This window comes from Corticium candelabrum, chromosome 4 (assembly GCF_963422355.1).
Source record: "Corticium candelabrum chromosome 4, ooCorCand1.1, whole genome shotgun sequence".
Classification (NCBI taxonomy): Eukaryota; Metazoa; Porifera; class Homoscleromorpha; order Homosclerophorida; family Plakinidae; genus Corticium; species Corticium candelabrum.
Window position 1 is genome coordinate 3,036,431 of NC_085088.1, and position 12,500 is coordinate 3,048,930.

A 12,500-nucleotide genomic window follows, 5' to 3' on the forward strand; every position below is an offset into this window, starting at 1 on the left:
GCTGATGATGATGCACATGACAGCGTCTTAGATGAGGGTACAGAGGATGTGCTAGTCGAGGGTGATGATGCGGACGAGACCACGGTAGACGTCGACGTCGATGCCGAGGCGTTGGACACTGAGGCAGCCGCAGATGACACAACCACGAGCACAGAAGATCCGGTAGACCTTACGGTTGCTGCTCTGCTGTTGGTAAACTAGATAGACCACTATCATCTTAGGAACTGGAGGCGATAAAACAACGTGTAAAAGAAATGGAGGAGGAGGCAGAGAAACTGAAAGAAATGCAGAGTCAAGTAGAGAAGCAAATGATGAGTCCAACTGCGACCAGTAGGCACTAAGCCTAAAATACTGTTATTTGGGATGATCATGTGAGGGTTGCTGTGTTGCTTTGCAGCTCCAGGAAGCAGCTCTGGGTTTCCTACGTGGGAAGAGAAACAAGAAGCTGACAATCGTTCAGTTCACATCTCAAACGTAAGTGACAACAACAACGTCTAGTGTTCTTGTTAGATCCTAGAAGGCAGACTCGACTCGGTAGTGATTCTGAATACTTCTGTACTGCAAGTTCAGTGTAGTAGATTAGTCACGTGACCAGTAGTAACCAAGTTAGCTGAAATGGTGAGGAGGAGCTTATATTAGGCAACAGACTTTCAATGTCCATCACCTGTTTAGGCCACACGTTGCATTAGCCTTGAACTTCCAGACCAGGGAGCACACGAACTCCACAACGATACTAAAATGATTTCGATGCTAAATGGTAGTCTAACAGTGTAGGATCGTTTTACCTAGTTAACTAATGAGATGGAAAGATCCGTGCTTTTGCATTACACAAACATACATTTGTAAATGCCATGAGATCTGACAAAATGAAGAAGAGGCGTCTGCCATGTTTGCGGCGATGTCTTGGTGGATGGCAATGAAACAATGACTCTTTGATTCTTCGGCAGAACGCTAGCAAGTCTAACCGCTTGACTAGTGAGACTACCACTCGACCAGTTGTCAAAGGTAATGGTCTAGCGACGCTGCTATGCATGTCCTGTCACCGCCAGCTTGAAAAGATTGAAGAACTGAAGCTGAAACTAAAACTAAGATGTGTGTGTGCGCCAGAGTCTTCATTCACAGCTCTGGCATGCACTTAGCCATCCAGGAAGATTTCACACGCGTAATCAGTGTTAGTGCACTTAGCATAACCAATTATTGCTAAACCAATCAGAATTTACAACCAACATTCCGGTTCTAAGACGCTGATTGGCTTAGAAGGCTATTTCTGAAATCATTTTAGTACCGTTCTGGTCCAGACTAGAGTACGCATGTTGCGTGCTCTCTGGTCTGGAAATTCGAGGCTAACGTTGCATGTGTACACTGGCAGCTAAAGATTCTCATAACGTAAAGCATAACAGTGTGTTGTAATATTTATCGTAATAGTTTACAGTGTTATGGGAGATGATTGACGTTTCTCACAGGTAGACTATGGTGCTACCGCTGAAGAGCTAGAGTCACATTTTCACGGCTGCGGTGCTGTCAATAGGGTTACCATTCTTTGTGACAAATGGACAGGACACCCAAAAGGGTACGACCGACGAAATCTAATCAGATCAATAATTATTTTTCATCATCTTTGTACATTCGCAGGTTTGCATACATCGAATTTGCTGATAAAGATGCAGTACAGGCTGCAGTAGGACTGGACGAGTCTCTGTTTAGAGGCCGACAAATCAAAGTTAATATGGCAATGTCAGTGCTCCCTGTGTGGTGTTTACACACGTGTGTGGCAGGTGGCTGCAAAGAGAACGAATCGACCGGGCATTAGTTCGACCAACAGAGGTAGAAGACTTAGACGAGGTGGCTACCGTCCGTCTTATGGTGGCTACTATGTGCCAAGACCTAGACGATTTCGGTTAGTTCATATAATATGACAGTCTGTCCTCTGTCTATGCCTCATGTGTACTTGCCTTGAATGCAACCATTTTCATGATAAATTAATAAATTGTTAGTCCTGCACGTGTACAGCTCATGCATCCTTGGTAACGGTGATGTAGGTTAATATGCTGTATTTTGTCTTGTTTTATAGACGACGTTCCGCTGTGTGGTATTCGCCATACTAAGTGCCGATGAAGACCGCCGTATGTACCGGTAAGGTGTGTCAAACAATGGGTGGCATTGAAGAGAAAAAAGAAATGAAGAAAAAAAAGATGAACAGAAAAAATATAAAAAGAAAAAAAAAGAAAAAAAAACAAAATATGTTGAGAGATGGAGCATGTGGGATTAGTGTTGTTGAATGATGTACTGTACTGTACTGTATGTATGTATACAGTGTGCTTGTGTAATTTGTTTGAACGAGTAGTGAATGATCAAGCAGAGTGAAGCAGAGGACACAGACAGACCTTGCAGCAGTTTGGGCTTGGTTCGGTTCAGCTTGGCTTCGCTCAAGGCTTATTACTAAAACGAGGTCTGCTAGAAGGTGGACCATCGTTGTACAACTATACGAATGCATTGCAGTTTGTTACAGATGTCATCTCATTCTCATAATACACAAGACTTTATATACAGTTTTAAGTTTGTATGAAACTCTTTGATGCAATTTAGTTGTCTACCTTGAAGCTTGTTGCATCAGGGAAGCAACTGTTTGATCAAACTTCCTAAGGAAGAAACACAGATGTAAACTGTTAGTGAGTGTAGGCGAGTGTAGGCGACTGCATGGCTGTGCTCTTTGTACAGTATGTTCAGCTGCAGATGTGTTAGCTGGTTAGTGATGGCAGATTTAGATATACATGCACACGCGTGCACACACGCGCGCGCGCGCACACACACACACACACACACACACACACACACACACACACACACACAAGATGGCTGTACAGTGTACCTTGCCGTACATACATGCAGCAACTAATGCAGTGCGTAGTGTTTGTATGTATATTGTGTTGTATACTGCAGTACATGGTCAAATGACAAAAGCAGAACATTGCAATACTAATATGTTCATTACTTCGATTGTATTTGATGTCCTGGTGTGTAAAACGGATTCAGTAAGAGACCGTAGTATGCCAGATGCAGTTTCTTGAACAACTACACATACATAGCATTAGTCAGCATTGGACTGCAAATCGAGACAAACTACAATGAATGAAGTTTGTCACCGATTTCATTTCAGTGTCCTTTGCATAGCTGTTCCTATTCTCCACAATCAGGATAAACTTCACTTTGGTGTTGGTCATATACCCATAGCTATAATAGAAAAGATTCAAGTCCCTGGATATTAATCAATTAATATTATTGTTATTGCTGTATCACACAGGAATACCTGGTGTACTGTACATACTTCTAAAATTGATTAATTAATTATTATATTAAACTTTAATTTTTTATAGAAACAAACATTGCCATGTAAGCTTTGGCAGTACAATGCTAAATTGTACTGCCAAATATATTGCCATGTAAGCTTTGGCAGTACAATGCTAAATTGATAGTAGATAAGTTAGCTTTGTTTAGCTACGACATGGATTCTTTTAATATAGTTTAAAAAAATTATATATATATGAACGTTTGTCTGTTTGTGGAAACATAATTCAAAAATGATTTTAGCGTTATTTTAGCTGTTAGCTCTGTTTCTGATAAATGGGACTCATATATGTATGTTTAGAGTTGTATTATGCGCTCACCTGTAGGTGGTGGGACTATAATTATATTATAACATTGAGAGTTAAATATATATATATATATATATATATATATATATATATATATATATATATATATATATATATACATATTTGTATATAATACAGATAACACATATCCGCCCTAAGGACGGAAGCACAAAGAGTCTAATAGCCTGTTCACACTAGCATGGTTATATAGCCTAACCGAGCCAAACCGAACCGAACGGTGTTGGCCTGCGTTCACACTGCCAAAGGCTGAAAGCATGCTGAGAGTGTGTAGTCAAAGAAAGTGGGCGTGTATTCAGCTAACTGCATATCCGGATAGTTCTTGTGATGGATCGTAGGCAAGATGCGATTGTCCTGTTTTAATTGGCATCTCAGCAGTCCATCGCAGTGAGATGTACAACACTGAGGTCTCAGAGACGATTTTCCACTGGACTACCGAACCGAACCGTGGTGGCACGGTAGCTTGAGGTGAGCCAGCTCAACACGGTTTGGTTTGGTTCGGTTCGGTGAAGTGAAGCCGAACCAAACTGTGGCGCACCATGCTGGCACAGTTACAAACACTAGTGTGAACGGGCTATAAGTCGCAATATCGCAATAATTAGGTAGATAGTAAACAATCATGAGGTCCAATCTGTCACTAATTATTCTTGAGTTATACTGCCACAAACGAACAGATAACTGTTCATGAAATTGCCTGGAAGCTTGGCTCAGAAACAAGCCAGATGATAGAAGAGACTTCTTTACGATTGATCTCAACACCTAGACTACGTGCAGCCCACACTCCGTATGATTCCACCACAAGAGGGTAGAACAAACAGCCATATATATATATATATATATATATATATATATATATATATATATTACATGTATATATTTATACTTCTTACAGATCCCAACTGGGATCAACTCTACCATCTAAAGCTATTCTACATAACACCATCTTAGCATTGTATAACCATACAGTAGCTTTACAGACAGTTGCTGATGCAAATTACAAACCGATCTACTGATACCAGCATTGCTCAGAAAAGAAGCCCTTCCCGCTATAATTTTAAGTACTTGTAAACTGTTCGGTGTCCATAATCCTAAAGACTCCACCACGAGGGGATGAAAATACCTCCAGTGTTCGAAACCATCGCATCATGCCGCTGATCTTTCTCAATCTCTCCTGCTGCAGCCGCTGCCCCTGGACAAGTGGCTGCTTGAACAAGGTAGGATGGCTGTAAGGAGTTTCAGACGGTCAAGTCAAAATATGTCGAAAGACCATGTTTGAAATTCGGGTGAAAAATATCACCAGGTCTTGAATTGCTTGTGCTACTGCATCGCATTTCTCGACGACAACGAGAATCATCCACTAGGAGTGCATTGAAGACTACTTCACAGAGTGCATTGTGACGCTTCATTCTCAGATTCTGCTTTTGGTTGCAACTCAATAAATGATCACCGAATTTGTCAATGATTGCACCACATGTACAGCGCTTGGCATCAGAATATATATATATATATAATTATTTAATTATTAGATTACAATTAATTAGTTATACATTTTGTATTCCTCTGATGGATAGAGTTGGCCGAGGTAGAGCTCCCTCCTCTCACTTGCACCTCGAGCGTGTTCCGACAAGGTCGACGCTACGGAAATCTTGTTAGCCATGACATGTACAATCAAACAAGACTACAACCTACTTTTCTCTTCGACCACGTCGAGTGATGTGTGTACGAGATAGTGAAACTTCAAGTCCGAGTCCGGTAGGACGGTCTTTACGAAAAGCGGGTAGTTCTGTAGACAAGAGCGTTAGCGTTTATATGATACAAATAAAGAGCAACTTTACATCTTTTGAAATGACTGCAACACATAATGCAGCCATTTTTCTCTGACCCTCGGAGCCCCGTCACTCACGCAGACAATTTTGGCTGGTATGCTATAATTTCTGTCAGGAGCATATTCTCCTGTTTCTGTTGTTTGTTCGTGGCTTTGCGCTGTCGGTGCGCTTGAAGGGAAGCCCAATTTTGTCTTTATGTTTATGGACGACGTATGATGCTTAATTAATTAAAACGTTTGATCAAGGACCAAATGTGGAACAATGATTGGAATGTATGATGAGATGTTTAATAACTACATTTAATTAATACAACTATTTTGATTCAAATCTGGCTGTGAAGAAACAATAATGTATCTATGGGTGACTATATTCTAGTTATATTTCTAGTGATGGGTTGAGTTGGGTAAAATATCTACTAAGTTTGAATTCAAATGAAAGTTGTCTTTCCTCCATACTAGTCATTCGAATTTTTGAAAACTGTCGATAGGTGTTGACATATCTGACCACCACTTTGGCAAATATGTAGTTTCAGAAGTAAAACTTTACATACAAACTTCTATTTACTGTATTAGTATTTTGAGAAAGTTTTAATGATTGATATTAATATCTACATAATATAATTATATTGATTCAACTCTGTCTGTGGAGCAACAATTAATACAGCAAGACTTGTATGTAGCTATAGTATAATATAAAATGGTTGAATATTGTAAATACACATTCTTTACATTCTAGTTATATTTCTATTGATGGTTTGAATTGGGTAAGATATCTACTAAGTTTGAATTCAATTGAAAGTTGTCTTCCCTCAATACTAGTCATTCGAATTCTTGAAATGTCAACAAGTGTTGACATCCGACCATCACTTTGGCAAATATGTAGGTTCAGAAGTAAAACTTTGCATACAAACTTCTATTTACTGTACTAATATCTTAAAAGAGTTTTAATTATTGATATCAACACCTACCTCTAATACAATTACTTTAATCCAACTGACTGTCAAAGCAAGAAGGTATATGTAGAACAGCAAGATGTTGATGTAGCTATATTATATGGGTGACTATAGATCGATACACACACTTTCCATTCTAGTTATATTTGTATCAAGTTCACATACGCAGTGTGGTCTCTATGACTACAGATCTACTTCGATATCATTGAGAGCTTTAACAATTAATGTCTCCCCGTACAATTAAGTATTGATGCCCACTTAATTGCAAAGTATAATCTATTTACAGAAAGTAGCTAAAGATATTCTAGCTTTTGCACTTTAACTACAACTACAGGACTCGGACAGTTTGTGATGACATCGTCTTGCATAGCTGCTTCAACAAGAACACATGTACAAGGACCAACATTTCTTAGTGGATGAACAACTGATGCTGTTAGTTCATGTTCAAACTTCTCATCCTTCCAGCTAGGTTCCAACAGACAGAAAATATGTACAATATTTCTGCATATGCATCCTAGTCTCTTGTTGTAAACTTGTATAATTGTTTCTTCTAAATAGTGTGTTATACTTCAATGAAGAATATAGACCATTTCCTAGAACCAGTCTTGTGAATGTGAGAACATCTATCTCAACAGAGATGCTGGCATCCAAACAGACCCTTCAAGTCATCTGGAACTCTATAGTGACATCTTCCAGTCTCAATGCATGTTTGCTTTCTAAAAAGAAACAGGCGAAAGAGCAAACGTATCTTCTGAGAGGATTTGAACATGTTACCACTGCAAATTAAGTGTAATTGTAGCATAAACGTGTGTGTGTGCGTGCGTGCGTGTGTGTGTCTACTTTCTTCGTTGTGTTAGCGCTGGTTCGATTCTTCTACCAGGGAGAGCCCACTTTCCACGAGCACGAGCTTTGGAGAGCTGTGAACAAAGCGTTCCTAGACTCTAGAAACAAGCACAAGCGTAGATGGATCAGAGAGTAACTTTACTAGCTAGAGTACCACTATAGTTGTTGAATAAATAACTGTTAAAAGTAAGTTTCGTGCTCTTTTCTGCATGGGAAAGAAACAAACAATCAATCCTAAACACGATAGTTGCATCATAGAAACGTTATCATTTGGTGAGATTAACATAACAGTCATGTCACCACATGCAGTCAACGTGCTAATTCAGAGTTTTCTAGACATTCTCGAGACTAGCTATTATTCGTGCTCCTTACAACCACAAAACCAGTTTACAATACCAGTTGTTTGTTAGATTTATGCGAAAATGAATACATCTCGCGTACCAAAGAACACTCTTCATTTTGGATTTTGGACAGATTGAGAATGTTGCTGTGGGTATACAGATTCCTGAATTATTTCAGTGTAACCTGTTTGTTGATGCTTCATTGACAGAATCCGAAAAGCACCAACGACTGACGCAATAGAACTGCTAGTAATGAACTTTTAGACTTCAAATAAACTATAGAATTATTGTCGTGTCAACGCCACAATTAAGTACGTACTATACTTCTGCAAAGGTGCAAGGTGCATTTAACATCATGTAATTAGTTCTATCTATCTGCATTGGAAATTATGGGTAGACCAGCTAGATATCTATACTAATATTAATAGTGTACAACAGTATCACTATGCATACTAATATGTAGCATGTAGACTACAGTATTTGACTACTCATAAATAAGACCATACCGTATACTCTGTATATCTTTGATTAAGTTTCTGGGATCACCATATTAGTGCACGGGTGACCTGCTTCTGTATGATGATACAGAAAGAGCAGGATACAATTGCAAGATGCTTGCCTGAGCAGTGAGGAACGTAGGATCTGTTGGAGAACTCTGATCTCATCCACAGATAATATGACCTGACATCCATCCTATGTATATGTCTGTATATATAAACATGTGAATGTGCTCTACGAGGAATTGAGACAGAAACATCTTGCAATCCAAACATGCAATTTCTTCTCAGTGTGATTTGATCAGTTGGAATATAAACAATTTTCCAACTTGTAAATTGCCATGCACTAGAAGAACAGCAGTTGCGAAATGAGCTGAACAATTGAGATAAAGAAGGTAAGCATAGTGTTCAGTGTATGGTGTTCAGTCAACCAGGAACCTGGTACTGCTACACCCGAATTACCAACAAGGTGTCTAGAGTCTCACGTGTACGGGCCGGTATGAGCATACCCTGAAAACATGACCACCACCACCACCACCACCACAACAACAACAACGTTAACAACAACAACCAGGAGCAGCAGTTTTCGTTAGAATCACCAGATGGAACGACACTCGGACCAAGATCGCGTGATTGCACGGCCACTCCCACCGAACGAAGTCGAGGAGTCGCATGAAAGCGCAAGTAACGTGCGAGCTTGTACCCATACTTAAACGCGTCGATGGAAGACGAGTCTCTCTGTGTGTGATTGTATCAGTGGATGTTCTCTGCACTGGCTAAATCGGTCCAGAGCAAAAGTTATATAATGGGCCACGCCCTCCAAGCTCAAAACTGCCGCACGCGTGACCGTAGAAGAGTCGCCGGTTGCCGCGTCGTCCGTCCAGTTCATTCGTGTCGTAGAGAGCCAAACATTTTACCCGGGCGACGAGTGGCAATGGAGAAGAGGCCGAGTAAGTGGATGGGCGGGGCCGGTTGCCGCCCCCTCACGCTCTCCGAGAGTGACCGGTTTGAAGCGCTGTGAAGATGGTCCCGCTCGGAAGGGTGCCGCTTCGGTTCGAAACGGGAAGCGCAACGTGTGTGACGGGACGGGCAGAGATCAAACGGACGTCTTGGAGCTGTGTGGCGACGGTCGCGTTCCAGCGTCCGCGGCTTCTAAACACTTCCGGAGCTCGTTACCTATGTAATAGCATATCGGATTTCTCCTATTTTAAGGGACCTAGGGATAAGGGAGGACGGTTCGACGACGTCGCTGAATGTGTGAACGTCGAGCGTGGGAAAGCGTTTTCCGCCTTTTGTCGATAAACGTGAGAAATCGTTTCGATAAACGTGGGAAACTTTCCACGATCGGGACCTCGATCCTCCGGAAGCGTTTATTGTGGGATGGACGAGCGAGAATCGGTAGCCGTCGACACACTAGCATTCGCCGGGCGGTTGCGGTAGAGAGCTGCCTCCTGCCCCGCGAGTGAAAGCGTGGCCGGCACAATCCGAGACCACCACTAGGCAAAGGCGAGCACGATTCGGCTGCACGAAAGTCGGCATGTGAATGACGAGCGCGTGGACGCCGCGATCCGGTGCGCAACCGCACCGACGCGGCGCCGCACAGCAGGCAAACACCGCGCTGCTGCGAGGTCCGCTCGAGCAAGCAGACGGTGTGTTGCACTCGGTAGGCGTCTCGTAGAACGGGTCGGGCGAGAACACGAATCGGATGGCGATCGCACCTCGGGACGACGTCGATGCGCAGCGCGTCGACGTTCGTGCCGCGAGGGCCGTTACCTGGTTGATCCTGCCAGTAGTCATATGCTTGTCTCAAAGACTAAGCCATGCATGTCTAAGTATAAGCGATCTTATACGGTGAAACTGCGAATGGCTCATTAAATCAGTTATAGTTTATTTGATGGTCTCTCACCACATGGATAACCGTGGTAATTCTAGAGCTAATACATGCGTCGAGTCCCGACTCTTGCGGAAGGGATGTATTTATTAGATTCAAAACCAATGCGGGGCGTCAGTCCCGGTCTTTGGTGATTCATAGTAACTGTTCGGAGCGCAGGGCCTCGCGCCGGCGCCGGATCATTCAAGTTTCTGCCCTATCAACTGTCGATGGTACGGTATCGGCTTACCATGGTTGCAACGGGTGACGGAGAATTAGGGTTCGATTCCGGAGAGGGAGCCTGAGAAACGGCTACCACATCCAAGGAAGGCAGCAGGCGCGCAAATTACCCAATCCCGACACGGGGAGGTAGTGACAATAAATAACAATACAGGGCCTTCGTAGGTCTTGTAATTGGAATGAGAACAATCTAAATCCCTTAACGAGGAACGATTGGAGGGCAAGTCTGGTGCCAGCAGCCGCGGTAATTCCAGCTCCAATAGCGTATATTAAAGTTGTTGCAGTTAAAAAGCTCGTAGTTGGATTTCGGCGGCGCGCGTCCGGTCCGCCTAACAGCGCGTCACTGGTCGCGCGCGGCTTTCTCTCGAGGGCCGCGCGTGCTCTTGATTGAGCGTGCGCGGGACTCGGGACGTTTACTTTGAAAAAATTAGAGTGTTCAAAGCAGGCGCGTCGGCTTGTATACATTAGCATGGAATAATGGAATAGGACGTCGGTTCTATTTTGTTGGTTTCTGGGACCGAGGTAATGATTAATAGGGACGGTTGGGGGCATTCGTATTCAATTGTCAGAGGTGAAATTCTTGGATTTATGGAAGACGAACGCATGCGAAAGCATTTGCCAAGGATGTTTTCGTTAATCAAGAACGAAAGTTGGAGGTTCGAAGACGATTAGATACCGTCGTAGTTCCAACCATAAACTATGCCGACTAGGGATCGGAGGACGTTATGATACGACTCCTTCGGCACCTTTCGAGAAATCAAAGTTTTTGGGTTCCGGGGGGAGTATGGTCGCAAGACTGAAACTTAAAGGAATTGACGGAAGGGCACCACCAGGAGTGGAGCCTGCGGCTTAATTTGACTCAACACGGGAAAACTCACCAGGTCCGGACACAGCGAGGATTGACAGATCGAGAGCTCTTTCTTGATTCTGTGGGTGGTGGTGCATGGCCGTTCTTAGTTGGTGGAGTGATTTGTCTGCCTAATCGCGATAACGAACGAGACCTTAACCTGCTAACTAGTCACGTCGTCTCTCCGGGGACGTCGGTCGACTTCTTAGAGGGACTATCGGTGTCTAACCGGTGGAAGTCTGAGGCAATAACAGGTCTGTGATGCCCTTAGATGTCCTGGGCTGCACGCGCGCTACACTGACGAAGTCAGCGAGTGTCGACCTGCTCCGAGAGGCGTGGGTAATCTTGTGAAACTTCGTCGTGCTGGGGATAGACCCTTGTAATTATTGGTCTTGAACGAGGAATTCCTAGTAAGCGCGAGTCATCAGCTCGCGCTGATTACGTCCCTGCCCTTTGTACACACCGCCCGTCGCTACTACCGACTGGATGGCCTCGTGAAAACTTCGGATCGGCTTCAGTCGTGCGGTTCGCCGCGCGTTGGACGCCGAGAAGCGGTTTTAGCGATGTTTTCTGGAGGAAGTAAAAGTCGTAACAAGGTTTCCGTAGGTGAACCTGCGGAAGGATCATTAACGATCTCGATCGCGTGGAGCGTACAGGGACTCGTTCCCTTGTGGACGGTATGTGCTTTCGGGGTCGTCTCCGGCATCGCTCGGCGGTCGGGGAGGCGTCGAACGGGCGATCCGGTCTCGCTTCGACGGGACGTCTCGTCCGGCCCCGAAGGCGGCGGCGCCGACCGCGTCAGGTCGGGCCTTTTCTTCTCATCTCATCGTCACGCCGGTGAACGGGCCGCAAGCTTGCAGGCTTGATTCGTGGCACGGCGAATCGTCGTGTCGCACGATCGTGGTCAAACGACAACTTTCAACGGTGGATCTCTTGGCTCGTGCATCGATGAAGAACGCAGCGAACTGCGATACGTAGTGTGAATTGCAGAACTCGGCGAATCATCGAATCTTTGAACGCAAATGGCGCCGTCGGGTTCTCCTCGGCGGCATGTCTGTCTGAGTGTCGTCCCGTTACGTCGGCGACGACAGCGCGTCCCCCGACCCGGGCGGATGCGGTCGCCTTGAGGCGTCTAGGTGCTCGCGATTCGTCGTCGTCGCCTAGTCCCTGTCAGATTGGCTCGGCGACGCCTGCGTGCAGGCGGCGGGCTGCGTGGCCGTGTGAGCCCGCGCGGCTATGCGTGCGACGCGGCCCGTGCCGCCCGAGACGCGGTGCGATCGTCCGAGCGCGAAGGCGAGTCGGAGCGACGAGTTCGCTCCCGTTGTGACCTCAGATCAGGCAAGACCACCCGCTGAACTTAAGCATATCAATAAGCGGAGGAAGAGAAACCAACAGGGATTCCCTCAGTAACGG

At 44.3% G+C, this 12,500-nt stretch overlaps 3 protein-coding genes and 3 non-coding genes across 6 annotated transcripts in view; 5 read left to right on the forward strand and 1 right to left on the reverse strand.

The window, feature by feature from the left end:
- The window catches only part of LOC134177888 (uncharacterized), a 23,644-nt gene extending 23,629 nt beyond the window's left edge, over nucleotides 1-15 (forward strand). Inside the window, exon 42 of the mRNA XM_062644661.1 lies at nucleotides 1-15. This exon is cut by the window's left edge and continues 274 nt beyond it. The gene's annotated coding sequence lies outside the window, so the exon portion shown is untranslated.
- LOC134177889 (polyadenylate-binding protein 2-B-like) overlaps nucleotides 1-2,377 on the forward strand; it is a 2,519-nt gene extending 142 nt beyond the window's left edge. Inside the window, exons 1-7 of the mRNA XM_062644662.1 lie at nucleotides 1-162; nucleotides 222-330; nucleotides 398-474; nucleotides 1,464-1,570; nucleotides 1,633-1,720; nucleotides 1,776-1,897; nucleotides 2,072-2,377. The exon at nucleotides 1-162 is cut by the window's left edge and continues 142 nt beyond it. Of these exons, the coding sequence (XP_062500646.1) occupies nucleotides 1-162; nucleotides 222-330; nucleotides 398-474; nucleotides 1,464-1,570; nucleotides 1,633-1,720; nucleotides 1,776-1,897; nucleotides 2,072-2,105 (699 nt within the window). The 3' untranslated portion in view covers nucleotides 2,106-2,377. The remainder of the gene's footprint in view (nucleotides 163-221; nucleotides 331-397; nucleotides 475-1,463; nucleotides 1,571-1,632; nucleotides 1,721-1,775; nucleotides 1,898-2,071) is intronic.
- A 135-nt stretch (nucleotides 2,378-2,512) lies between these two features.
- Nucleotides 2,513-5,574, reverse strand: LOC134177892 (trafficking protein particle complex subunit 2-like protein). The gene is made up of 6 exons (XM_062644664.1): nucleotides 5,507-5,574; nucleotides 5,361-5,454; nucleotides 5,219-5,306; nucleotides 3,144-3,231; nucleotides 2,993-3,072; nucleotides 2,513-2,639 (listed from the first exon to the last, which is right to left on the reverse strand). Exons 1-6 carry the CDS (start codon nucleotides 5,540-5,542, stop codon nucleotides 2,591-2,593), a joined length of 435 nt encoding a protein of 144 aa, XP_062500648.1. The 5' UTR covers nucleotides 5,543-5,574; the 3' UTR covers nucleotides 2,513-2,590.
- A 4,326-nt stretch (nucleotides 5,575-9,900) lies between these two features.
- LOC134179222 (small subunit ribosomal RNA) lies at nucleotides 9,901-11,716 on the forward strand. The gene has a single exon (XR_009969831.1). It is a non-coding gene; the product is annotated as a small subunit ribosomal RNA (ribosomal RNA).
- A 284-nt stretch (nucleotides 11,717-12,000) lies between these two features.
- Nucleotides 12,001-12,155, forward strand: LOC134179208 (5.8S ribosomal RNA). Its single transcript, XR_009969817.1, has one exon. It is a non-coding gene; the product is annotated as a 5.8S ribosomal RNA (ribosomal RNA).
- A 256-nt stretch (nucleotides 12,156-12,411) lies between these two features.
- LOC134179234 (large subunit ribosomal RNA) overlaps nucleotides 12,412-12,500 on the forward strand; it is a 3,663-nt gene continuing 3,574 nt past the window's right edge. The window contains exon 1 of the ribosomal RNA XR_009969843.1: nucleotides 12,412-12,500. This exon is cut by the window's right edge and continues 3,574 nt beyond it. This is a non-coding gene — a ribosomal RNA (large subunit ribosomal RNA).

Coding starts and splice junctions, on each gene's coding strand:
- LOC134177892 (XM_062644664.1), bottom strand. CDS start 5,542: ATGGCTGCATTATGTGTTGCAGTCATTTCAAAAGAT. Junction 3,073..3,143: donor AGGACACTGAAATGAAATCG/GTGACAAACTTC, acceptor ATGTATGTGTAG/TTGTTCAAGAAACTGCATCT. Junction 2,640..2,992: donor GGACATCAAATACAATCGAA/GTAATGAACATA, acceptor TTTCTTCCTTAG/GAAGTTTGATCAAACAGTTG.